The sequence below is a fragment of the Benincasa hispida genome, chromosome 11 (assembly GCF_027475165.1).
Source record: "Benincasa hispida cultivar pf3 chromosome 11, pf3_genome.v1.1, whole genome shotgun sequence".
In the NCBI taxonomy this organism is placed as follows: Eukaryota; Viridiplantae; Streptophyta; class Magnoliopsida; order Cucurbitales; family Cucurbitaceae; genus Benincasa; species Benincasa hispida.
Genome location: NC_143488.1, coordinates 52,721,265 through 52,748,849, shown reverse-complemented (window position 1 = coordinate 52,748,849; position 27,585 = coordinate 52,721,265). Strand labels below are relative to the sequence as shown.

General features: G+C 34.2%; 1 protein-coding gene across 2 annotated transcripts; it reads right to left on the bottom strand.

The window, feature by feature from the left end:
• Positions 1–1,201: 1,201 nt before the first annotated feature.
• LOC120090524 (rhomboid-like protein 20) lies at positions 1,202–20,800 on the bottom strand. 2 transcript variants are annotated; one of them, XM_039048242.2, is made up of 8 exons: positions 20,582–20,800; positions 20,381–20,481; positions 17,658–17,798; positions 17,411–17,477; positions 4,704–4,855; positions 4,516–4,617; positions 2,930–3,052; positions 1,202–1,690 (listed from the first exon to the last, which is right to left on the bottom strand). In XM_039048242.2, the coding sequence occupies exons 1-8, from the start codon at positions 20,604–20,606 to the stop codon at positions 1,526–1,528; spliced, it is 876 nt and encodes a 291-aa protein (XP_038904170.2). In that variant the 5' UTR covers positions 20,607–20,800; the 3' UTR covers positions 1,202–1,525. The 2 variants fall into 2 exon arrangements, with proteins under 2 accessions (XP_038904170.2, XP_038904172.1); XM_039048244.2 differs by having other exon boundaries at positions 17,658–17,840; positions 20,582–20,771.
• Positions 20,801–27,585: the final 6,785 nt, after the last annotated feature.

Sequence of the window (27,585 nt, the reverse complement as noted above, 5' to 3'; positions counted from 1 at the left end):
AAAATCAATATTTAATTGTTAAATCAAATGAAAATATACGGCTAATGAGGGAAATAATTAAACGATTAATCGTTAATTTATTGAGGAGAGACGAAGTGTCTCAAGATTAAATTGGTCTATAAAATTAGCTAAATTCTATATATAAAAATATTCAAATCTCTTGACATTTTGTAATAAATAGTTATAGAGTAGGCTATTCGACTAATAATTCCCAAAATTAACAATTTCAATTCGCAAGTTTTCTTTCTTTGTGATTGAGATTCAAACATATTTCTATCTCAAGTGAATTACGATCAACAAAATAATAAAATATTTTAAATACTTATTTATTTATTATTATTATTTTAAAGTAATATTAGAATTTTTTTTCCAACTGACAAAAACTCTTACCCCTTTTAGTGATTAGGTTTTCTTTACGACATTAAAAAAATCTTTCTATTCCAACTAAATTGTGATTGACAAAATAATATAATAATTTTAATATTTATTTATTTATTTTATTAAACAATATTCAAAAGTAAAATAAAATAATATTTGAAGCACAATTTTAATATATTAAGAATTCTTCAAAATCTCCACTCATCTCGAACTAAACTTTGACTAATAAAATAATAAATTAACATGGATTTTGTAAGGAAAATTTTCAATAATAAAAAATAAGGAAAATTGTCTATACAGAATAGCAAAATTTTAATCTTCTTCAATAGAAGCTGATAGAAGTATATTAGTGAGACTCAAGTGTCTATCAAAAATCTATCAATATCTATCAGTATTTTTTTTTTTACTATTTCTATAAACAGTTTGACATTTTCTGTGATCTATTGGCACAAATTTTTCTTTATTTAATTTTAAAATATACAAATCCACTTATCATTAAACAAAATTTGAACAACAAATTTAATTATTAAGTCTTATTTTACCTGTGATTAAAATTTAGATATCTATATATCCCAACTTAATTGGGATTTAACGACAATAAAACAATTCAATATTATTCATTTATTAAATAAAACAATATTGGAATTGATAAGTAATACATGTACGTATAGTTTAAAGAAAAGATCAGGACAAAATTGAAGGATTGCGAGGGAGTGAAGAAAACATTTTATATACACAAAAATAAAAGAGAATTTGAATTATTAGCTTTCTAAATGAACAGTTAGAACAAAGTGAGTTAATCAGGATTAGCCGCCAATAAAACTTCTGTAAGAATATGCAATTTTTATAGATTGATATCACAGAACAAGAGAATTCTGCATATTCCATTTCTACCAGCTTATCTTAATACGTACAAACTAAGCAATGTTGTGTAATCAAACATCAAGTAACATGAAAATTTGATAGCTACAGTAGAGGAACAAAAAGGAAACCTGAAAAGAGTTAACAAAAACAGCCTGGTGAGTTCCTCCAACCATCAAAACTCAGTTGTCAGCAAGTTTCATCAACCCTGGATTCTCAATTTGGTCGTTCTCGGACCTGGGGACATCATCAAAGTTTTCATATACCCATAAAAAAATTCTTGAAATTAGTGCGATTGTGATTCAAGAAGTATGTTCGTTGCAATGTTAACGTCGTTTCTAGCCTGCACAAGGGCCTGTCTAGCAGAGTTTCTGTCGAACCCCATCGAAACAAGTGTAGCAATGGAGTCTTCTGGTGGTTCTGTAGCAGTTGGCACAGAAGGGTAGTTCCTCTGAAATAGCACGAGAAAAACAATCCAGTTTAGAGGCCAAAGCATCAACTTACATGTCCGGTATCACCGATACAGTCACTAATTACAACTATAATGATTGAATAACAGTCACTAATGACAACTATAATGATTATTCAACGGATTATGCCAATATTAGCAATGCCCACAATTTGATAATCTAAGAAGCACGGATATGGATACAAGACACGGATACAACACGATACCAACATGGCGACAAGTCATTTTTAAAAAATTTAGGACAGATACAGCAAGGACACATTTATTAAAACATACATTTTTTAAATTATATATCATTTTTAAACCTGAAGAAAATTCAAGGTTAATGAGTTTATTCATTTCTATATTAAAAAAATTAATTTGATGTGCTTTCAAATTTTATTATTCTTGTCATATATATATTTTTGTTTTTTTAATATCCGTGAATGTCCAGGCCAGTTAATTGTCATATATGTATTGACTTAGTATATGTAAAAAGTGTTTGATTCATGTATACCAAATGTTGGTCCTATTTTGAATTTGTACAACTAGTGTCTAACACATCTGATACGTGTCCAAAAAGTGTCAGAGTGTCCAAGTGTCCGACATGTGTCAGACACGAACACGGTAGCCAAACTTAAGTGTCCGTGCTTCTTAGCTTATAATCATCAGGGCACAATAAGTTCTCATACTTAAAACCTAATACGTCAAATTTTCTTCTTCAAATCGTTTAGCTTATCAAAGTATGTTTAAAGAAACTAACACTAAATAGAAGCATTTGCCAAATGTACTAACCTCAAAGTTAATGAGTTTATTCATTTCTATGTTTAAAAAATTATTTTGATGTATTTTGCTCTCAAATTTTATTATTCTTTTCATATATGTTTTTTTTTCTTTTGATATCCGTGAGTGTCTGGACCAGCTGATTGTCATATATGTATTGACTTAGTATATGTAAAAAGTGTGTGATTCATGTATATCAAATATTGGTCCTATTTTGAATTTGGACAACTAGTGTCTAACACATCTATTGTACTAACAAGTGTTCAATACGTGTCCAACAAGTGTCGGAGTGTCCAAGTGTCCGACACGAACATGATAGCCAAATTTAAGTGTCCATGCTTCTTAGCTGATAATCATCAGGGCACAGTAAGTTCTCATGCTTAAAACCTAATAAGTCAAATTTTCTTCCTTTAGCTTATCAAAGTATGTTTAAAGAAAGCATTCGCCAAATGTACTAACCTCAACCTGGCGGCTCATGAAAGATGGCATGTTTCCTCTAACATCTCTATTTGGGGCTGCTGGAGGATTCCCCACAGATGGCAAAGAAAGTCTTGAAAAAAATGAACTGATGAACTCTGGTAACTGTAAAAGCCGGAGATTAAGAATAATGTATTTTTTAGAGAACTAGAAAATACCTTGATTGAAAAGTAAGAAAACCTACATCAATCTGACTCGATGAAAAATAATAAATAAAAGAATGAAATCGTCACATAAAACATCAAATTTGAACATCAGAATATAATAAAAGATTTTGAAAAGGACTCATGTAGATATAAGTTTGTCGTTGATATAATGAAACTTGTAGAAGTAATCAAATAAGTTGAGGACGGAAGAGAAACCCATCGTTTTTTTTTCTTTTCTTTTTTTTTTTCTTTTTGCAGATAAAAAGCACCTTCTTTCCTACACTATAAAAAGGATAGATGAAGCAAAGCCAAACCACTGGTTGCATCATCAACCAGAGTATTGAACATAAGACACAATTTTAAAGCAGAAGCATCTAAGTGTAGTGTACCAATTCCAGTCTTTTTTTTTTTTTTTTAATTAAATGGAAACGACAATTAGAGACTAATGTTTCTAATACAATGAGAGACATAAGATCATACGAAGATAGAAGTCTAGAAGTCAAAAAGATCAGCATATGCACCCAAATATCTCAACTAGGTTTACACACCCATAAAACCATCATCATATCCTAATACAAGATACAACTAATGAAGAAGAATATAGGACGTCATAATGACATTAGTATCAAAATACATAATTACTTTGGACAAATGAAAACGTTCCAATTTAAACATTGGTACCTCCATTCAAAATTTTAAGAATGGAAGCATTATTGTTGGAAGACATAACCTGATGGCTGATGGTAAGCCAGCTAATCAAAAACTCAATTCAAGATTTTTAACTTATAAATTGAGCATAAAGAATCTTGTATATGCATGCAGCGAAATGGCACCAGAGCAAAACAACGCATCAAATAATCACTTTCCATCCTCTAAAATAGTATAAGTTGTGATTATCAGAAAAGAAGAAGACAAGAAGACAGGCTATAAACCACCTAACCTGAGTTTAATTTCCACAGTTTGAACAGATACCAAAAGCCAAAACATTTTTTTGAAAAGAAATAATAATCTTCATTATATAGACCAATGCTCCAAAATACAACACATTCAAATAAAAAGACAAATAGAAGAGACACACAACTTATGAAGTATACAAGTCAAATAAGACAGAGCCTAGGAAGCTAAGAGACTAAATGAACTGAACCAAAACAAAACAAACCAACAAAGTGAGAGGACAAACCAAAAAACTGATAAGATTGCACAGAGTTAGACCAAAAAGCTCTGAAAACGTCCTTATAACAGGGAAACGAGACCCAAGGAAAATGGGACTTTAAGAATCTCTGACAGACAAAAGTATCAACCCAAACATCCATAGAAGTGCTATTGGCTCTGAACACCATTATAGATCTAAAATAATAGAATTATAATTCCAGAGAGAGAAAACTAAGGAACCAATGTGTTTAAGCAAAATTTGAATTAAACCTTGGCCTTGCGGATGCCAAATACATTCAAACGATATAAGGAACCAGCAAGAATTCCACATATCCCTGGTAAGATAGATCTTCTCCACGAGGACAGAAGGAGCTGCAACACCAACAATAAAACTAGCTTACGCAGCTAAAGAAAGTAAAGCAGATATCCCAAAAAGTATAAATCAAACAGTCCTTAACCTGAAGACCAGCCAGATATATGAAAGACTTGTCAGAGAAACGAAGTCCAAATACACGGAACCGAGTTGAAACAGGAATATCAAAGAAGAAGGGTACAAAGGAAGCAAATAAAAGACCATAAGGTCCAGAAGTGACTAGATTCGCTGCAGGATCTGCTCAGAAAGAAATAAAAATAAGTATTAACCAAGTGAAAATCATAAGAACCTAAATCCTGATGGTAAAATAAGATTCTAATGCTAAAATCTGAAAAGGAAAAAGAAACTGAGAATCGTTCAAATTTATTCTGAATCTAAGATACAACAGAAATGAACTCCAATGTTAACAGGACATACAGTCAAAAACAAATCTCATATTGCACACATAATGACCAAGCTCAGGCATCTGACCACCAATCTTCTATAGTTGTTTTTCATCCAGAATTCCCACAGGAAATTCCTGACAAACTGACGTCTGATGAGAAAGTGATGAGATAGTTAAAATCAGATAACTATACGAATATCTTATCCTGGGCTTGTTCATCTGTTCCTTGTGTACTGTTAATTTGTGAAACTGTCCCATCAATAAATGGAAATAGGTTCATATCTTGGCCGGCACATGCTCTCAATTGTTAATACCTTTTTATTTAAAGGTAATTTACTGTGTAGGATGTTTTAGAATATGAAGAAATTCTGTTTCTTCTTACCCTCTTTTTCTAATCATTGTCATGTATTTGTCATAACCGGCCCCCATTCCTATATTTTGTGTGTTTCACATCCGTCTAATCTCAACCTCATCCCAGCAATATCAATTCCACTCCCAAACCCAACCTTAATCCTTAACATTTTAAATCATTATTATGGATTTCACGTCTCCATCCTTGTCTTGGCTCTAACCCCAGCTCCATTTTTATAAATCATTTTTAAATATTTTAGAATGTACTCTATAATACTTCTTTCATTTAGACCCTAACTCTAATGCAACCCCAACTTTTCTTTTCAATTATAACTATATAATTTTATTGTGTATTCTACATTGCCCCAATCCTGAATTTTTCTAATTATTATGTATTTGGAAAATTAGTGAAACTAACCTAAAAACCAAAAACTTCATAAAAAATTGCAAGCTTCCTAAAAAGTGGTTTTTTGACCCTTTTGAGGGGTGAAATTATCCTTTTACCCTTGGGTTACAAAAATATCAAATCCTCAAAAAAAATTCTCCCTCCTCTATAATCTATATCTTCTTCTCCCTCTCCCATTCCAACTTCGATCTACCACATTTTCTTTTTCTTCTTCCTCTCTCTCTCACCTCTATCTTCTTCTTCCCTTTTCTCATCTCTATCTTCTCCTTCTACTTCTCTCATCCAAATCGTTGACAATGTAAAAGTAAAACATTGTATAATCCAAATTGGGGGTCAAAACGATTGTTTCTAGGTTGAATGATCGGAAAAGTGGTCTTCTAGCATGTAGATCTCGAAAAGTTACACAAAATCAAAAAACACCTACACCCAATTTGGTCAACTGAGCTCAAAATTATGGTCTTTCAAAACTTAAGAACATATCGACTTTTGGGGGCATTAAAAGTCAAAATGGTTTAAAATTTTGTTCAATTAATAAGCATGAATGGAAACAACACGAAAAAATGTATGAAAATGAGTGGTCATTTAGCTAAAACAAACCTGCATCGAAAATAAGATCTTAGAGTGCATGTGATTGCACACTACAATCCTAGGATCAAATGCTTTTAAATTGTGTTCAGTATATAAGCATGGTTGGAAAGAACAAGAAAACACTTATGAAAACGAGTCATCAATTAGCTAAAACAAACTTGTACCTATGGAAACATGACCAAAATACGAACTTAACATGTGTTGAATTGCACACTACAACTCGGAATCGTAGGGTGCAATCGAGTTAAGTTCGTATTTCGGTCATGTCTCCCTCAATACAAGTTCGTTTTAGCTAACTGACCACATGTTTTCATACGTTTTTTTCATGTACTTTCCAAACATGCTTATAAATTGAGAAAAATTTTAAAGCATCTTGACTCTTAATGCCCCAAAAGCCAAAATGATTTAAATTTATTATTAATATTTTTTGTTATCGAAACAACCTTCATTGAGAAAAAATAAAAGAATACAAGTGAATACAAAAAACCAAGCCTACAGAAAGGAACTCCCCTAGAAAAGAGGACTCCAGCTATGCAAAATACCTACAGAACAATTACAAAAGGTCTTCGAAATCGAAGTCCAAAGAGAAACATGATCCTTGTCCTGAAGAGGAAAATGGAGGCGATTATATCACTAGTCTCTGTAAATTTGTATGTAATATAGTTGCATTAAAAAGGGTGAAACAAGAGAACGACACGTGTACAAACCCAAATAGGATTAGAGAACGAGTCCACGTAGGATGCTACGTGGGATACAATCGGGGATGTATTTGCTTGGATTTGACTCAAATAGGTGGGGATTTGGTAAGCTACCAAAATAAAGAAAAGAAACCGTGCCGATTTGAGGACGTGAACGTGATGGTAGGGATCATCCACGTGGAGGAAAGTGGTCCCCTGCGGGAGTGGGGGGAATTAAAATACAAGTGTCGCGAGCAGTAATTCAATGCGGCAATCCTCACGCCTTCGATGTGTGAGCACCCAACCCAATATTCCTTATTCTAAAAATTAAAATATAATTTTTTAAACAAGGGAAAATAATAAATTAATTGTAGATATAAGTGCGACCATCCTAGAGCCAGGGAGTCAAGGCCAAGCCGTGTTTTGCCCTTGCAAGAGAGAGAATACTGACTGGGCCTCTCATTCCCCTGCCCCTAGGGTGTTTTTGTTTACTCTTTTCTCAATTAGGTCATTCCATTGAAAATTTATTGAAATTTATTAACAAATACTTGATATTATCATTGAAAAAAGTCTTTCAATCATTTTTAGATTTTCTTTCCTTTTATAATTAGTTCCCTTGGTTGGAATTTTCTCTTGTATTATATTGTTTTTAATGAGAAATACCACCTTCATTGAGAAAAAATAAAGAATACAAGAACATACAAAAAATCCAGCCCAAAAAAGGAAGAGCCTCCTCTATAAAAAGGACTCTAGCTATGTAAAATAACACTTGTAGAATAGTTACGAAAGACCTTTAAGATCGAAGTTCACAGAGAAACATGATAACAAACAAGAGATCAAATCTCACTAGGATCCCTCTCTATCCCTCTAAGAACCCTATTGTTACGCTCAACCCACAAAAACCACAAAATAGCGCACACCCCCACAAATCAAAGAAAGCAACCCTTCCCCCCACTCGACGGTTTGAGAAGAGACTCCTCAATCCAAATACCAACCAACGTCTCTATGCCACACACCCAAAATGGAAAACATCTGAAAAAAATAATCCCAAACAAAGCTGTCAAAATCACAACGCCAAAGAATATAGTTTGGGTCTTCCTTAACCTTCCGACAAAGAATGCAACATAAAGGACCAACCAATAAGTGAAGCTTCCTCTTTAAGTCGATCCATCTTGTTAGCCTGGCAGTCAAGAACTTGTCAAGCAAAGAACCTTGCCGTCCTAGGGATCTTAATCCTCCAAAGAAAGATTCGTACGAGAACCCTTCCAAAGGATCAGGTTTCCATAACCTCACATCTCTTCTCCCACACCTAAATTGGTTCTCTTCTATTATATTTACCCATTATTAAGTCCTTTTTGGAGTAATAAGAGAATTATTATTTCTCCAAATATAACATGGTATCAAAGCCAGGTTGGTTCAGGAGATCCTGTGTTCAAACCTCTGCAATGTTATTTCCTCCCCAATTAATCTTAATTTCCACTTGTTGGGTCTTCTTCTCAAACAAACAAGTGAGGGGTAGTGTTAGATGATATAATTAAAGGAGTGGTCCTCAAGTAAAGAAAGAAAAGAAGCCAAGTCCATCACTTCCATATTGGACAAAGAATGATGGAAGTCGAAAGAGGAGGAATAGAAGCTCCTTGACCAAACTAAGAAGTCGGACACACAAGCTTTGAAGGAAGACAAGTGATACAAACAAGGAAACAAGTAACAAAGGGGTCTCTCTCCCACCTAATGATCTTCTTAGAAGTAAGTGTCCTTCCCCTCCTCCACCACATAATGGACCAAGGAAACAAAAGAAGAGAGCTCCTTATAAATATCCTTCCACAAATTCTAATGAGTGCCTTTAACCCTATTCGACAACCACTCAAAAGAATGGAGGCCATGTTTACTAGCAATGGTTCTATGCCAAAAGGAGTTGGGCTCAAAGGATAAACACCACAACCATTTGGCCAACACTATGTTATGAAGCCTTAAATTTCCAGTTTCTAACCCCCATGGTGATCGACCTCTCAATAATCTCCCACCTAACAAAGTTCAATCCCTTCCCTTTCTCTTCATCCTTTCCTCCCCAGATGAAATTGTGCATCATTTTCTCTAAAATCTTACAAACCTCGGAGGAGGCTCTGAAAAGGGAGAAGTAAATACGGATGCTACTCAAAGCAAATCTAATCGAGGTAAGTCTACCAACTTTAGAAAAGAAGTCTTTCTTCCAAGAGGCTAATATTCTTCTAACTTTATCCGCCACTAGATCCCAAAAGGATAAAGACTTGAGGTTACTCCCACGAGAAACACCAAGGTAGGAGGAGAGAAGACACCCAACTTCACTGTTATAATTCTATAATTAGGATTTTCCATTCTTGTAAATATTTTGTGATATTTTCCTTTTCTATGCTTTGTACACTTGTATATATTCATATCTTTGGTGAATGAATAAAGCCTTCTGATTCTTTCTCAAACCTAAGAGTTTTACATGGTATCAGAGCTCTCTAAATAAACTTAGGGTTTTTGTGAACCTTAGGGTTTGAGAATTTAGAACCCATTTGTGATACGTTTAGGGTTTTATGGAGAGGTGAGTTTACTCACAATCGCCATCTTCGGTTCGTTCGCCGTCGTTAGTCGCCGCCGTTGGAAGAAAAAAAAGGTTGTTTTTTCGACACCGCCCATTCCAAACAGAAGCCCAGCCGCCGATCTACAAAACCCCCAAAGTCCGGTTGCCATCTGACCAGCGCGTGAGGCTCACGCGAGCCTGTTCCAGCCTGCTGTCCGTCCATGTGCCGGCGCGTGTAGGCGCGTGCGCCGCCGTTTTTCGTTCGTCTTCAGTGAGGTTTCCTCAGTATTGTTGGCTTTTCTTGGTGGTGTGTTTGTTTGGGATATATAAATATACTCGTTTCTTGTGTAGACATCTCTTCGGTAAATTAGGGTTTGATTCTTTGCTGTCCGGTGTCTACTTTTTGAGGTAATGGCTGATAAGAAACCATAATGTTTGAGATTGTTCCTATGGTGTCAAAAGTAACTGAACACAAGTTGAATGGATCCAACTACTATTCATGGAGATCAAATCCAGGAGGTGTTGTTTGTTATTATTGTCATAAACCTGGCCATACGAAACGTGAATGCAGAAGATTGCTGAATAAGGGTCAGAGGATGCCATCACCCTCTGCACATGTCGCCTCTACTCCTGATAATCTTGACAAATCAATTACGATTTCTGCAGGGGAGTTTGCTAAATTTCAGTAGTATCAAGAGTCATTGAGGGCATCATCTTCTACTCCCATTACGACCATCGTAGAGACAGGTAACATTTTTAAATGCCTTCTTTCCTCCACGTCAAAATGGATCATTGACTCTGGCGCTACAGACCATATGTCAGGTAACCCCAGTTTATTCTCTACCCTTTGTACATCTACCTCTTCACCTAATGTCACTATAGCTGATGGAACCTCCACTCCTATTTTAGGATCAGGAACCATCCATCTCACTGAATCAATTTCTTTGTCATCAGTTTTAAATTTACCAAATTTCTCGTTTAATTTGATTTCGATCAGTAAACTCACTCGTGATCTTCATTGTTGTCTCCTTTTTTCCTGGTTATTACTTATTTCAGGATCTTACGACAAAACAGACTATTGGTAAAGGGCGGGAAGTTGGAGGTCTTTTCATCTTTGAACCACAAAACACCTACGGCCCTCACATGCTCTAGCATGTCGTCTCCCTTTGAACAGCATTGTCGTTTGGGTCATCCATCTATCTCTGTGTTGAAGAGTCTTCGTCCACAACTTCAACATTTGTCTTCTTTCGATTGTGAGTCATGTCAGTTTGCTAAATTTCATCGTTTGAGTTCGTATCCTCGAGTCAATAAACGAGCTAGTGCTCCTTTTGAATTAGTCCATTCTGATGTTTGGGGTCCCTGTCCTATTGAGTCCAAAGGAGGGTTTAGGTATTTTGTTACATTTGTCGATGACTATTCTCGTGTTACGTGGTTATATTTAATGAAAAGTCGTTCTGAGTTACTTTCTCATTTTCATAACTTCCATGCCGAAATTCAAACTCAGTTTAGTGGTATTCTTAAAATCCTACAGGGAGTGATAATGCTAAGGAATATTTCTCTCATACACTCAAGTCTTATTTAGATGCCCATGGCATTCTTCATCAATCTTCTTGTGTTGATACTCCATCTCAAAATGGGTTGTAGAACGAAAGAATCGTCATCTCCTTGAGACAGCCAGAGCTTTGATGTTTCAAATGCATGTTCCAAAATCCTTTTGGGCTGATGCTGTTTCCACAGCTTGTTTCTTAATAAATCGCATGCCCTCTTCCATTCTTAAGGGTGAGATACCTTTTCGTACTTTATGCCCCAAGCAACATTTGTTACCCATTCAACCCAGAATATTTGGTTGTACTTGCTTTGTTCGGGATTTTCGGCCTCAGCAAAGTTGGATCCAAAGTCCTTAAAATGTATTTTCCTTGGTTATTCCCGTGTCCAAAAGGGGTATCGGTGTTATTTTCCTAGTCTTAATAAATATTTAGTCTCTCCTGATATCACATTTTTTGAACATACCCCATTTTTCTCATCACCGTCTTTCTCTTCGAATAAGAGTCAGAGGGAGCATAAAGAATTAGAGGATGATTTCCTTGTCTACACAGTTATTTCTCCTTCCGATCCTCTTCCTAATTCATCTTTTCTTGTGGCTACCTCTACTCTTCCTGATTCATCTCTTCCTCCCATCGTTAAGGTCTATACTCGACGACAACCTCCTCCAATTCCATGCCCTGTACCAGAGTCTTCTTCGTCATTGGATCCACAAACGGGTGATGATCTTCCTATTGCTCTTCGTAAAGGTAAACGTACTTGTGCTCATCCTATTTCCTCTTTTGTTTCATATAACCATTTGTCACCTTCCACATGTTCATTCATTGCATCCTTAGAGTCTATATCCATCCCGAAAACTGTTCATGAGGCTTTGTCTCATCCTGGTTGGTGTGCCGCAATGGTGGAGGAGAAGACTGCCTTAGATGATAATTGTACTTGGGATTTAGTTTCTCTCCCTGCAAGAAAGAAGGTTATTGATTGCAAATGGGTGTTTGCAGTTAAAGTCAATCCTGATGGTTCTGTTGCTCGGTTAAAAGCGCGCCTCGTAGCGAAAGGTTACGCACAAACTTATGGCGTTGACTATGCTGATACTTTTTCTCCTGTAGCAAAAATGGCATCTGTGAGGTTCTTTATTTCATTAGCTTCAATCAATCATTGGCCTTTACATCAGCTTGATATTAAAAATGCATTTCTTCATGGTGATCTTCAAGAAGAGGTGTATATGGAACAACCACCAGGGTTTGTTGCTTAGGAGGAGAATGAAACGGTGTGTCGCCTTCGTAAATCCTTGTATGGATTAAAGTAGAGCCCACGAGCTTGGTTTGGTAAATTTAGTTAGGTGATTGAAAGCTTTGGAATGCGGAAGAGTAGGTCAAATCATTCAGTCTTTTTTAAGAGATCTGAGGGTGGTGTCATCTTGTTAGTTGTATACGTGGATGATATTGTGATTACTGGTGATGTGCTTCAGGTATCCAGTCTCTAAAGACCTTTCTTCATAGTCAATTCCATACAAAAGATTTGGGCATGTTGAAATATTTCTTAGGAATTGAGGTAATAAGAAGCAAGAAAGGAATTTTATTATCACAGAAAAAATATGTACTTGTTGACTGAAACAGGAAAACTAGGGGCTAAGCCATGTAGTACCCCAATGATGCCCAACTTACAGCTCACAAAAGATGGAGAATTGCTAAAGGATCCTAAAAGATATAGGAGGTTAGTCGGAAAACTTAATTACCTTACAGTAACTCGACCCGACATAGCCTATTCAGTAAGTATTGTGAGTCAGTACATGTCATGCCCTACAGTTGATCATTGGACTGCATTGGAACAGATTCTTTGTTATTTGAAGGCTACTCCCGAGCGTGGTTTATTATATAAGGATTATGGTCATATGAATATTGAATGTTTCTCAAACGTTGATTGGCAGGATCTAAAGAAGACAGAAAATCAACCTCAGGGTATTATGTTTTTGTTGGTGGTAATTTGATTTCTTGGAAGAGTAAGAAGCAAAATGTGGTGTCACGTTCAAGTGCAGAATCAGAATATAGAGCAATGGCACAAACTGTGTGTGAATTGATTTGGATATATGAACTTCTTGTTGAGTTGGGATTTGAAATCACCACACCGATAAAGTTATGGTGTGATAATCAAGCAGCACTTCATATTGCGTCTAATCCAGTATTTCATGAAGGGACTAAACATATTGAAGTTGATTGCCATTTTGTACGTGAGAAAATTCAATAAGGGTTGGTATCTACAGGATATGTGAAGACTGGAGAACAATTAGGAGATATCTTCACGAAAGCATTGGATGGAAGACATATAGATTATCTATGTAACAAGTTTGGCATGATTAACATATATGTTCCAACTTGAGGGGGAGTGTTATAATTATATAATTAGGATTTTCCATTCTTGTAAATATTTTGTGATATTTTCCTTTTGTGATATTTTTCTTTTCTATGCTTTGTACACTTGTATATATTCATATCTTTGGTGAATGAATAAAGCATTCTAATTCTTTCTCAAACCTAAGAGTTTTACATTCACAAACCACCAACTCATTCCACCTTATAAGTTTATCCACCATATGTCCCCAAAAGGCTAATCTTCTTCTAACTTTATCCACCATAAGGTCCCAAAAGGTTAAAGCCTCGAGATTACTCTGAAGAAAAAAACCAAGGTAGGAGGAAGGAAGACACCCGACTTCACAACCCACCAACTCAGTTCACCTTCTAAGTTTCTCATCAACACAATTGAGTCCCATGATACTACACTTACTTCTATTGATCCTCAACCCAAACATAGCTTCAAAGAAGGCAAGAATATGATTCAAAATCAAGAATGGATTCTCATTTCAAGAATAGAAGAACATCATATCACAGTTAATTGAAGGTGGGAAAGGGCCATCCTATCCTTCCCCACCTTCAAAGGGTTCAAGGATATTGCCTTCAACACATTTAAATACTTCAAGTTAGGACATACACCACTAAGAGGAACAGGAAGGGGGAGAGGAGGTCTCCCTCTCTAAGACCTCTTATAGCCACCAGTTTACCCTTAGGACTCCTATACATTCCTCAAACAAGCCCACACCCACATCTGCCATTTATAATCAAGTGATCATAGATTTTTTTTCAAAATCAATCTCAAAATCATGCCTTGCTTTCTAATTCAGTAGTCCTCAATCACTTTATCAGCAATAAATGCTTGATCCAAAATCTGTCTCCTAGCTATAAAAGCCCCTTGCATATTTGAAATAGTCAACAAAAGCACCTTTTTTAACCTATTAGCCAACACTTTCAGTACTAGAACTGACATAGAATCCCATTCTTTAGGTACTAAGAACCTGCCAAGAGAATGAGTGAGATCATCACCTAGTGTAGACCAAGTAAAGTTTTCATTAGATAAAGCCAACTCCAATAGCACAAGTTCACCAATGAGACTATTAAAAATCTTCAAGAGGTTAAGAGATCTTAGGAGGAGCTCTGGGAGTTGGTTAGGCGTCCATTAACCAGGCTGTTCATAAAGCTTGATCTCATTCTTTTGGAATTGGGTCTATACTTGTAATTATGTTTTGTATGCTCTAGTACATTCTTCCATTTTTTTTATGGAAACTCAGTTTCTTATGAAAAAAAAAAAAAAAAAGAAATATACCATCGCTTCCTTCTCAATAAAAATTATGGTTCAATTTTTTCTTATTACTTTTTTTCTTTTGATAAAAAGACAAACTTTCATTGAGAAAAATGAAGGAATATACAAGAGTATACAAAAAAACAATCCGACAAAAGGTGTCCACGACTAGCTACAAGAACAAAGTCCAATCCAAAAGAATTGCACCATGTTGAAAATTGCAAGAAAAATCAATTAATGAACACCCGTAAAATCACATTAAACCTCACCACCTCCCACACCTCCACAACTTCTCCAACCTCCTAAAAGTTTTACTATTCCTCCGAAGCCACGCTCCATGCAAAATAGCACAAAATAAAGCTTGCCATAAAATTCTTCTTTTCTCACAAAAGGGAGAATTCATAAGGATATTCATAAGGATCTCCATCTAGAAATACAATCCCTATTAAGCATCACCACCACACCAAACACCCTAAAAAGCAAACTGGCAACCCCATAAAAGATGACCAAGATCCATCTAAAAACGACAAAACAACTAAGGCCACAAGACAAAGGCAAACAATCGCTAAATACAATCCTACGTGTTCACTCTACCATGTAAGACTTGCCAAGCAATGAACTTACAATTTCATGTAACTTTCACTTTCTAAAGAGGGGGAAAAAGTGTGGCCCTTGGCAAGGCTCGAACATAGACCCAATCCTCTTTATACCGTGATACAAGCTATCAAACTTCATCTCATCTTAGCCAAGATATCTACCAGACGACCATTACAAACATTCTCGATGGTTGGAAATATCCTTCTATAAGAAGACATTGCTAGTACCTGAATTTATATATGCACTATTTAAGCAAAAAGCCCTGGAAGATAAGATCTCCTCCATCTCCTCAATAATGCTCAAATGAGCTACAAAAACCAATATGCCAAAAGATGAAAACATGCCCTCTCCTCTCTCCTCTTAATATGGGTTTTCCCTAACTAACAAAATTCCTATAGGTCCCACACAATCATATGCACTCACACCAATGTATAACAATTCTCATTCCCTATTACATCATTTTTCCCACCTCTTTCTCTTTCTTATTTCTTTGAGTATCTACCTTAGTAGTTTGGGGTCTAGCACTACCCGCCCCCAAAGAGCCACCTTGTCCTTAAGGTGGAAGTCTGAAAATTTTTGTGTTATCACCTACCCAATCTCCCAAGTCATTGGTGAAGTACCATTCCATTGGACTAGCACCTCTAAATCACCATCATTAATACTACTGTCTTGTACTCTCCTTAAATCTAAGCCTCTTGGAGGATAGCCTACTTGAGAAAAACACAGCCCACAGCCGCTTGAAGTTGTTCCTTTCTTTTGTTTGATGATAAATCATAGCTTAATAACCTTGTAAACCATTTCTAATATTCTTCGACCACCACACATTGCTCCAATAAAAAGTTGAGGCTCTTTTGGTCAGTTTTGATTCGTGAGTGTCCAGACTAGCTTACGTGCACCTCAACTAATCTCACTGAACAACCCAGCTGACCCTACAACATTTGGGTAGCTCTTTTAGTCAACTTGAGCTACAAATTGCCTCTAGAGTAAGTAAGGGAACCATTTCTAGATTGCCAATACAATAGTAATCAATTCTCTCTCCATGGTATTCCAAGCAACACATTTCTAGATTGCTCATTGTCTGAATTGATTTTCCCGTGCTCGATATAATCCCATAACTTGACAAAAATCAAGTCTAACCAATAGGAAATGGTAAGAAAATTAACAGAGAAAAAAAAAAGTTAACAAAACATAAACCAAAAATAAATAAATAAATAAATAAAAATAAAACAAAACACATACACATATACACACACGTGTTAAAAGAATCAGCCCCAATCACAGGAATTCTAAAAAGAGGGTAGTTACAAGAGAGCTTCAACTACGGCTATACTTGAAAAGGATCAATTCTAGCTTTGTACAATCATGTCCTTGAGTTCCAAAAAAAACTTCAAGTCATGCAACCAAAAGAAAGACATTAAAATACACCAAACCCCAAATCTCATCCACTTCCTATTTCAACCCATGAAGGCTCTCCTAAAAGAACAGCACAAAAGCCAGGTTGCCCCAACATTTCTCCCCGAAATGGAGGATCAAAGATCACATCTTCGATCATACCTATGCCCAGGGTAGGAACGAAAAGTTTTCTGGACCAGCTCATAAAACACCAATTGAGGCCAAAGACAAAGGGATTCGGTGGATAAAATCCAAGGTGTTAACTCTTCCTAATGCCTCCAAGAAGGAAAAAAATGGAATTTCATTTAAATTTTCCACTTCAAAGTTTACAGAATAGATGAGTAGAATCTCATCAAAAGAAAAAAAAATGAGTAGAGAGAAAGGAACTACATGGTTATACAAACACTTGCCAATCAAAAATCCCAGAAATATCAAGAGACCATGCACGATTGTCACTAAGCCCAATTAACTCCCCAGCAAGTGAACGACCTGCTACGGAGGACGTCCGGTCCTATTTAACAAATATTAGGGGAGAAAGTAACGAAAGGAGGACAGTTCAAAGCAAAAAAATGAATAGGAAAGGGATGGACAACAAAAAAATAAAACAATAATTAAGCATGAGCTTAAAATTATGCTAGCTGCCAAGCATTCTAGTATATTAAACGAAAATGCATACCTTTAAGTAATGCTATCGCAAGGACCTCAAAAAGTAAGGAGGTTATTATAGAGAACAAAATAAAGACCTGTATCACAATGGAATATTAATATAAGTCTATTTAAGGAAAAAAAACACATATCACTAAGGAAAAAGAACAATTAGGGTTTTGTTCGGATCCATTCATTTTAAAGATCATGATTGGTAGATTCATTATGACATATGTTTTAATAAGATCCTGCAGCATGAATTAAATATAAAAACTTACCGAGTATTTGTTGGAACCTATCTGCCTTTCAAATACTCTGAAGTAATATAGCAGAAACAGTCCAAACATCAATTCGGGAGTAGATGAAAACGCAAAAACTGACATTACTAGCTTCCAAAATCGGAGCTTCACAATCACATCCTGCCATAAGGATGACAATTAACTGGTCAAAAAGTGTCCTCCCTACCAGGCAAATTAAGGGGTAATCTCAGTTATGGAAAAGGGATAAAATAAGTCAAATATAAGTCCTAAATAATAGGAATATATCAACAAAGATGGAATAGAAGCAATCATAATGATAATAATAATATTTCTACAAGTGGATCCTTTACCACAGCTCATTCGACCTCATCCCTTCCAAACTTCTAAAAAAAATCTTCCCGTCACTTTGACTATTAAATTCACGTCAGGATGTTTTAAAGAATATCATAAAATACTAGTTCCTGTACAGAGAACCACCCATTTGACTTTCTTCCCTCACATATCCCCCTAGGTCTGATTTAGAAATTGCATCTCTCCCTCCCACGATATATATTTATTTGGGAATATCAATTTATACCCCTATACTTTGAGGGTTGTATCAATTAAAACCCTAAACTAATAATTCTATTAATTTAAACCCTAAACTTTCATGTGTATATCAATCTATACCCTCCATTACATTCTCTTTAGATACACATCATTTGAAACTTATAATTTTAGAAATTAAATCCCTAACTATCATAAGTGAACCAATTTAGACTTTCAGTAAGGATTCCTTTAAAAACCATCCATGTATCAATTCTGATCATTCATCCTTTGTTAATCCAACATTTGAAGAAGATTACACATGTAGAATTCATGCATGAATGATTTTCAAAGATAATCTTAATAAATGCTCTAAATTGATTCACTTTTAGTAATTTAGGAGTTTAATTGCAATTATAAGTCTCACATGATGTGTTTTGAATAATATCTAAAGGAGGGTGTATATTGATACACTTACAAAACTTCAAAATTTAAATTAATACAATTATTAGTTTAAGGTTGTAATTGATACAACCCCAAAGTTTAGGGTATAAATTGATTCTTTTCCCCTATTTGTGTTTAAACGAATAACCAAACTTACATTGAGATTAAAGGAAAGAATACAAATGAAAAAAAGGTCCAACAAAAGGAGCAAAGTTATAGGTAGAGACTCCAACCAAGCAAAAAGAAAGACCAAAAGAAGAAATACAAAAGCCGTAAACACCAAAGCCCATGGAGATACATGGAAGTCAATAAGAGACCAAACATAGTCCGAAAAGAATTGTTGATGAGGAATAAAATTCCTTGATGCATGAAATTACAAAAGAATTGTTGTCTAACAAAAATCCTTAATTTCTCTCCAACCAAATTTCTCATAAGATGAAAGCACTGCCTCCATGTCCACTAAGTAATTAATTAGCATTCTCCTTTAGAGTATAAAAGGTCCTTCATACATTAAAAATGTTTGAAAAGGTAAAGAAATAATTTTTTGCTGAATTGACATGAAACAAAAGATGCATTGGACACCTCTTCTAAATTCTTTTTTGACCAGACGCTCTGCCAAGACCATTTCTAACATTATAATTTTAAACAGCAAAGATCTTATTGGAAGTTCCCTTGAAGCATAAAGCACCAACGCTCTATTGTCTTGAACTATTCTTGATTGCTCCATATTTAACCAAGCTATCAGCCTTGAATAATCGTATATTTCCTCTTCTAGTAAGCTCCTTTCCAGAAGAAACTTCAGCTTCTTGTCTCCAAATCCTGAAAATCCTTGATCCAACCTCCAATATTTACAGCAACGCATAATAACATGGAAAAGCCAAAGGCCCATTCAAAAGCTGCCCATCCACCCAACAATCCTCTCAAATTTCAATTTTATTGTTGTCCCATCATCTTAATTTCAAAAACCTCTAAAAACTAGTTCTCTTTTTCTTTCAAAACAACCTGCTTCTTCCATCCCATATCTGTTGACAGTAACTTCATGGAAAATTTCCTAACTTCGTGCAAACAGAAACCTCAAAACTATTTTTCCAATGACAATACATTCCCCTTTCTAATATTCCAGGCCCCACCCTTTTCGATGGGACATGATGTATTATCTCATCACAACATCTCATTAGATGACTTGATTAGGAACTGATTGTGCCACAGTCTTCTTTTCAGAAATTAAAACTAATCCTTACGTAAATAATACTAAAATCATTATACATACCAGGCTCCCGAAATGCTAGAGAACGTGCATTACTCTCGATAGGGGCACCTATTTGTTAGATAGGCTATTCACATGCCGCGCAACCAACCATGATGCAATTTCTAATACCCTTTCCTCATCCAGCAACAAAGAAATTACTTAAAGAGAGATATAAAACCAACTAGAACCTAAATGGCAGGTGGCCACTATAATTCAGAACCAAAAGTGCAGAGATCGATTTACCTAAACTAAGTCTTTACATACATGGGGAAAAGAGGATACCCACTTTCAATTACCTAACAATCAACACGGCCGGTTCGATCTATAATCTTGGGATTGAAAAGTAGCTGCCAGTCAACAAATTACAAAAATATGCGGCACGATATATCGCGGAATCGATAATCAAACACTGAACCAAACAATAAGGCTCATCTTAACCGAAAAAACCAACGTAGTCTAGTCCCGAAGAAAACCCAAAAACGGAGCCACCAAAATCAACCCACAATTAGTCGAAGGGAAGTACCTGATAGGACAAGCCAAGCTTAATTGAACGGCCTTGGATCCCAAAGAAAATGGTGAAAAGAGCGGAGGCGATGATGAAGGTCCGGGTGACGGGGGCATTGTCTGCGGAAACAAAGGTAGAAGAAAATGGATCAAAGTTGAAAGAAGAAATTCATGTGTGGTTAAGCATTAGAAGAGAAGAGAGAAGTTGAAGAGAACGCACTGAAACCAGACGGGCCGCCGTTCATCGTCTTCAGAGAGGAAGCAACGATCCTCTCAGACGGTCACAAGCTTCTCTATTTGATTTTGATTTTGATTGTTGTCTGTTGGGAACTTTGGACTTCAATTTGATCTCTTTTCATTTTTCCCCTTACGGTTGGAAAATACTATTTTTCTGATCGCCTAAATTATAATCATAGTATTAAATTTTTTCGAAATTTTCATCCTACTTTAACTTTTTATGGATTAGATATCTCCATATCAACCCGAGGATTGAATCTATACTTTTATTATATCATAGAAAAATTTACGGAATATAATAATTAAGCAACAAAATATTATTAATGTAAATATAATATAAATAATAAATATGTAAACTTGATTAAAATAAAAAATATATATTTATTTACTAATTTAAATTTATTTTTTGAATTTTTGGTTTTTATAATTTTTTCAAAAGTATCCATCAAAATTGAAATTTTATCGATATTTTTGTAAAATTAAGAACTCGATGTTTTTGTCGACATGGACATTTTAAACTCTAATTATAATAACCCCAAACTTTCTATATGTTTTAAAATAATAATAATAATAGTATAAGTTCAATTGACATATTTAGGTATGTGGTTCGAATCACTAAACTTAATTATACTAAAAAAAATACTCTCAACTTTTAAAAATATAGTCGGAGTTTGAAAGTTTCAATTATGTCTTAAACTTTAAAGAGTGTTTGTTTCAAAGGTTGGGATTGGATGGGTTAGGCATCCTAAGCTCAATCCTTGTTTGAGACATGGATTTAGGAATCATGGGTTTCTTACATCTTTTCCCATGGGTTACTTTTTTTTTTTTCCTAATTTAATTTAAGAAGTACGTCGTCCAACCTTTGGACACCACTAATTTAATCTAGGAAGTATCGCGACTAACTCTGGCAGCCACTTCTGGCGAACACTGCCGACCAACTTCAGCACCACCTCCGGTGACCGTCACCGACCAACTCCGGCTGCCACCTCCGTTGACCGACACTGGCCAACTCCAGTCACCACCTCTTGCAACTGTCATTGGCCAACTCCTGCCGCCACCTTGACGATCAGCACCGGCCAACTCTGGCTGCCACCTTGTCGGCCAACCTCCAGTCGCCACTGGCCAACTTCGACCACCATCGACCAACATCTGGCAACCCCCTCCCTTCTACACTGGCAAAATTTCGGCTAACAACTCTGTTGGCCATCCTCCGACTACCACCTCTGGCAATCGCCACCAACCAACCTTGAAAAACATTAATAGATATACTTTTAGTATATAACAAACTAGACAAATTTGTATATAAAAATACTTTTAAGAAAGAATTGCAATACATGTATTTTTTTTTTAATGAGTTTTTATCAAAAGTGTTTAATTTAAAATGAATTTTTTAAAGGTATGTTTTTCTAAGTTATTCCAAAACACGCCAATAGACTATAATGGTATATTTATATTTATTTAAGTTATATGCGTATGATTATATATGCTTGAAAGTTCTAATTTAATTTAATAACATTTTAATTTTTTTTGTTGGTCAATTTAACGAAGACTTAGAATCATTTTCTAAACGTAAAGATTTAAAATGTTTAAAACAACTTAGCAACCAAATAAAAAACTAAAACTCAAAATTTTTTATTTTTCATTCCTCAAACATAATTTAATAAGAAAAAAAAGTATATTTTTTCAATCATTGAATTTAATATTAAAATACTAGTTTATTTCAATTTTAAATCAGCCTATTATGATTAAAAAAAAAAAAATTGATCATTTTCAAATTAGTTAAAGTGACAAAAATCTATGAAATTTGATTTCAAAATCTAATAAGATTAAAATAAAATAAAATATCAAATTAGTAAAATAATAGATTAAATAAAATTATATTTTTAGTTAAAATCTCTATTTCAAAATTTTTTTAAAAAAATATTATTCTAAATTTTTTAGTTTATTTTAAACTTAACTATGTCAAAATAATTAAGATGACAAATTTAAACTAATCTAAAATCTAACCATGATTAAATACAATAAAATATTTCACAAACTAAATATTTATAAATCTGTACTTTATTTTTAGGCTTTTAAGTCTACACTTGAACACAAGCTTCTTAAACCCTGACTTCCAAAGCCTACACTCCAAACACAGATTTAAATCCAGGTTTAACATTCTCACGTTTAAGATTCCAAACCTACGTACCAAATGCCCCCTAAAGAAAAGTTAATATATATATATATATGTACTTATTGTTATTGATAGGGAGATCTACCTTTAGCATCTCGTTTAAAAATTGCCATAGAATTTTTACCTTTAGCATCTCGTTTAAAAATTGCCATAGAATTTTTAAAACTTGCACTAATGTCTTTAACCATTGAAAAAATGAAAAGGTTAAAAATGCTATAAACGTTATTAAAGGGAAATAGTCTATATACATTTCACCTCCATTTTTCTCTCTCTCCCTTTTCTACCTCAAGTTATGCCTTAACCTTATTTATTTTCACTCTCTTCTTCCGTACTTATTTGTAATGATGAAGACTTTTTGATCATTTTTTGATTCAAATTAACTTTTTTTTTTTGTGATTAATTAAAAAAGTTACCCACAATTGAATATGATATTTCTTTGTTGGTCTTTTTTGTATTTTGTGATTCATTGTTTTGCTAAGTTTTAAATGGAGTTTTTGATTTTGGGACTTTATAAGATTTTGAGGAATTTTATATTTTAACTTACAGTTTTAGATTTTATTTAGTTGGTGAGAAAATTGGTATAAGAATTGGATAAATGAGGGAAAAATGAGATTCTATATGAAAAACAATGAGGGTATATATAAGTTGTTTTCAATTTGTTTCTTTCTCAACTCAAGATAATTTTAAAGAAATTGATTATGCTAACAATAAGAAAATATTATTTCTTTTACACAATGTTAAAAATATAAATGCAACCATTAAAAGTTCATGAATATTAAAAAAAATAATACCGATAGTTTTCGTTCATATAATAAAGTTAAGAATATTGTCTAACTTGTTTAAAAAGTTCAAGGATATTATTGAAATTGTTGAAAATTAAAAGGTTTTGAAACAAAGTACTAATAATTTCCATTCAAAACTAACAGTAACGTTTTTTATGATTTTTTTTTTTTTAAGTTTAAGAGTATTATTAAAACTTTTGAAAGTTTAAGAATATTTTTTAAACAAAATACAAAGTTTATGGTACTTTTTATACTTCAGCCTTTCTATTTCTTGGGAGTCCTCCATGCGAATAAAACACATTACCACCCCATTTTTGTTTTAGTAGGATTTTCCTTTTAATATACTAGATTTTTTTTAGTGTACGATACGTGTAATATAAGAGTGTGTTTGGAATACCTTTTCAAGTATTTAATTAAAAAAAAAAGTTTAGTGTTCGGTAATCACCCAAAATGAATTTTGGAACAGTGAGTTTAAAAAAAAAGTTGGTTTAGGATAAACACTTGAAATCAACTTTTAGAAAAATGACTATTGAGTATTTAATGATTAATCACACACTAATTTATATAATTTTTAAAATTACCAAAACGTCCCAAAAGTCATCTATCTCTTCCACTATGTTATTGATAGACTGAAAAAAGGGTGTCGTAAACCTTTCTCCGCCAATCAAATATCAAACTATACTACTACTACAACAAAGGCGTAGTAATAGTGGCAAGTTCGAGTCAATCTGCAAAGAAGTGTGAGAATACGTTTCGTTAAGCTAATTCTCTAGTTAGCGGTGAACGGGAAGGTATATGTGAAATAGAGTGATATTGTACATGAAAATAAAAATAAAACGAGTAAATGTAATCTCAAATTGGAGATTCTAGTCCTAGTAGAAAGAAAGGATTATGATACAATTTCGATCATTGAGTTCTCTTTCCTAGCACACATTCAATTTTTGCACAATGACTTGTTCGACATAATTAGCTCATTGACACTATAGGCAACCAACTCATCAAATTAAACCTAGCAAGCGTCAAATTTATTAATTAAAGCTTAAGCGCTAATTAATATAAATGCTTTAGTCTTATTGGGTTTGATAGCAGCCATCTAGAACTAACTCATTTTTATTAAGATTAAGGGTTCCATTGTGTGATTAAGTCAATGGAATAGCCTAATTCATTAACTACGTTATCCTTCAACCTAGATTAAGCATACATTTTAAGGTCTATGGTTAGTTTATATTCCTTATCATGCATATATTTTAAATCTTTGCTACTCGTGATTTAAGCTAAACAAATAAGAAAGACACACAAGCTACAAATCTTAGCTAAGACATACATTCAAGGGGGAGGGGGCGTCAATCCATTCAAGAACATACATCTAATTAATATAAGATTCAAAGAAACAAAAATCAAAGTGCAATAAATAGTCAAGGGGAGTCTCACAAATTTACATAAGTTCCTTACTCCTAAATACTAGAAAAAGCCACTTACCTCTACGATCCATAGACAAGATGAAGAGGTAGAGCTCCAATATTCAGTTACAACCCAAAATTACAATAAAATCTAATATAAAATAGTTAGAAATATGGAGAGAAATGAGAATTTTGAGAGAACTTCTCGGCCTCCATGGTTTCTAACCTGATAAACCCTGAGAAAAGGAAGAGGATATATATAAAAATTTGCGAAGGCGACGCGATGCTGGACCCTAATTGGCCTCTGTGATCAATGCCTTGTCATGATGCCAACTCGCATCTATGCCTCTCGTCAATGTCCAAAGCGTCGTGACGCTGCTGTACTTCATCACCTTAGCATGCCTTCTGCAATTTGCTCTAGACCTCATTAGGGGTATTTTTGTCCTTTTACGTCCTTTAAAGCTTCAGGTGCTCAATATCATTCCTAACCTCAAAATTAACCTTGAATGGCCTGCAAAGCTCCGAAATGCATGATTTGCTCGAGTTCCTACAAAAAGAGATAATTAAGAATATTAAACATAATAAGTAAGTGAGATTAGAAGTATAAAATTAGCTCTTTTTTAGAGCTAACAGTTATTGTGGCTACCACCGCCCTTCATTGGCCAACTCAGCTGGCCTCCACTAGCATCCTAAAAGAGTAGATGATACTCATAGCGAAAAGTATCAGTATCCCTATTTTCATTTTACAGAACATATGAACATTCAAAGGACGGAGACATAAACATTTATTCTAATTAAGCATGCATTTACGAAATTGGGGAGGAAATAATGGATGAAGAGTATTCACCCTTGAAGACAAAATTCTTCACGTTCCCTTGAAGTTACAAACTCGGCAAACTCTTCGAACAATGTCACAAACGGGCCAGAAAAACACAGCAACAGGTGTCCAAATTCCAGACACTACCACACGAAAACCTCGATATTCTCGAAGGGTAGAGAATTAATAAGAGTTTGTGGGCTACAAGTATTAATTTTGGAAGGGTTGAAGATATTGATTTTGAGAGAACAATCCACACTAAGAATTTTTTCTGTTCTATGTATTAGAGAATGTAAGAAGAAGATTATTCATATTGAACTTCTCTTCCCTTCCCATTTCCATACGTTAAATAAAGGAGAGAATGATAGGGGGAGTTATCAAATAACTCCCTCCCTAATAACTGAATTATTTAATCGAAAAACTGATTTTTGTAGTTATATATATATATATATATATATATATATATTAAACCATATGTTATATTTAATATAACATATACCTATAGTTTATATTATATCACATATAATATAACCTATAGTTTAATATTCTCTCACTTAACCAATAGTATTTAATATGAATCAAATTCATATTAATTTTAACCTATAGGTTTTATGTGAATCACATTCATATAATTAATATTTGAACCATATTAAAATATTTATTTTCTCTTAAATAAAACTTTATGTATATAATGTATCATACACATTATATTAATTATATCTCATATAATTAATTTTATATTAATTATATCTTATACAATTAATTCCCTTTATTAATTTGAACAATTCAAATTAATCCAAATCAATTTGATCTTCACTAATCCCAATTGAGCTAATGAGAGGACCTTATAGACCTATAGTTGAAGCTCCAATGATTCCTGATTAATTAATTAAACTCTTTAATTGAATTAATCAACTTCTATTAACTGTCAGTCATTCCACTAAAGACCGACAACTGCACTTCTCGCACTATAAATATATTTCTATGTCTATTGGCTATAACCAATCAACAGTAAGTTGACCATTTACAAATTGCTCGTAAGTACAACTTGACCAAAATTACCATTTTGCCCCTATAGTTACATCTAACTCCTTAAGTACCACTGATCCCTCTAATGAACAATAAGTTATAGTCCAACTATAGCCAAACTCTCTCACGCTATGAGAGGGTATGGCGCCGTAGGGAAAAAGTGAAATTCATCTTATGACGTTGCATTCCTAATTCCCTAATCAGACAAATCCCTAAAATGGTAAGCATATTGAGTTGACGAAACTAGTCACTCTCACTTATGCAGATCAAAGAACCACCTTCATAGGCAGAAGTTCATAACTCACTTAGGATTCATATCAAGTTGCCTATGGTCATCCTAATGAAATGTAAGTCTTTTCTAGCAACGGTCTTATATAGAGAGACTATTCATTTTGTGGTTCAGTCTTATACAAACTCTTTGTACAAAATACCCCGCTCACATGTCTCCACATGAATGATCAGGATCAGATCATTTGTAGCACTTTATAACAATTATAACAACTATAAAGCAGGTCGTATTTGTAGTGTCACCAGGATAAGGTACCCACCTTATCCATCTACTACAAACCGTTTAGGTTATCACTTAAACATGATCCACCTGTATGTCTCCACACACATGTTTAATTTATAGAAGATAACCTTAGATATTAGTTTATTAATTTTTGTGGGCTAATGCAACTAAATGTCAAATAAAATACCTATTATTTTATTACATAAGTAAATTGTTTGTACAATACAATTATAAACTACAAGACCACTAGAAGACCATGAGATTTAGGGCAT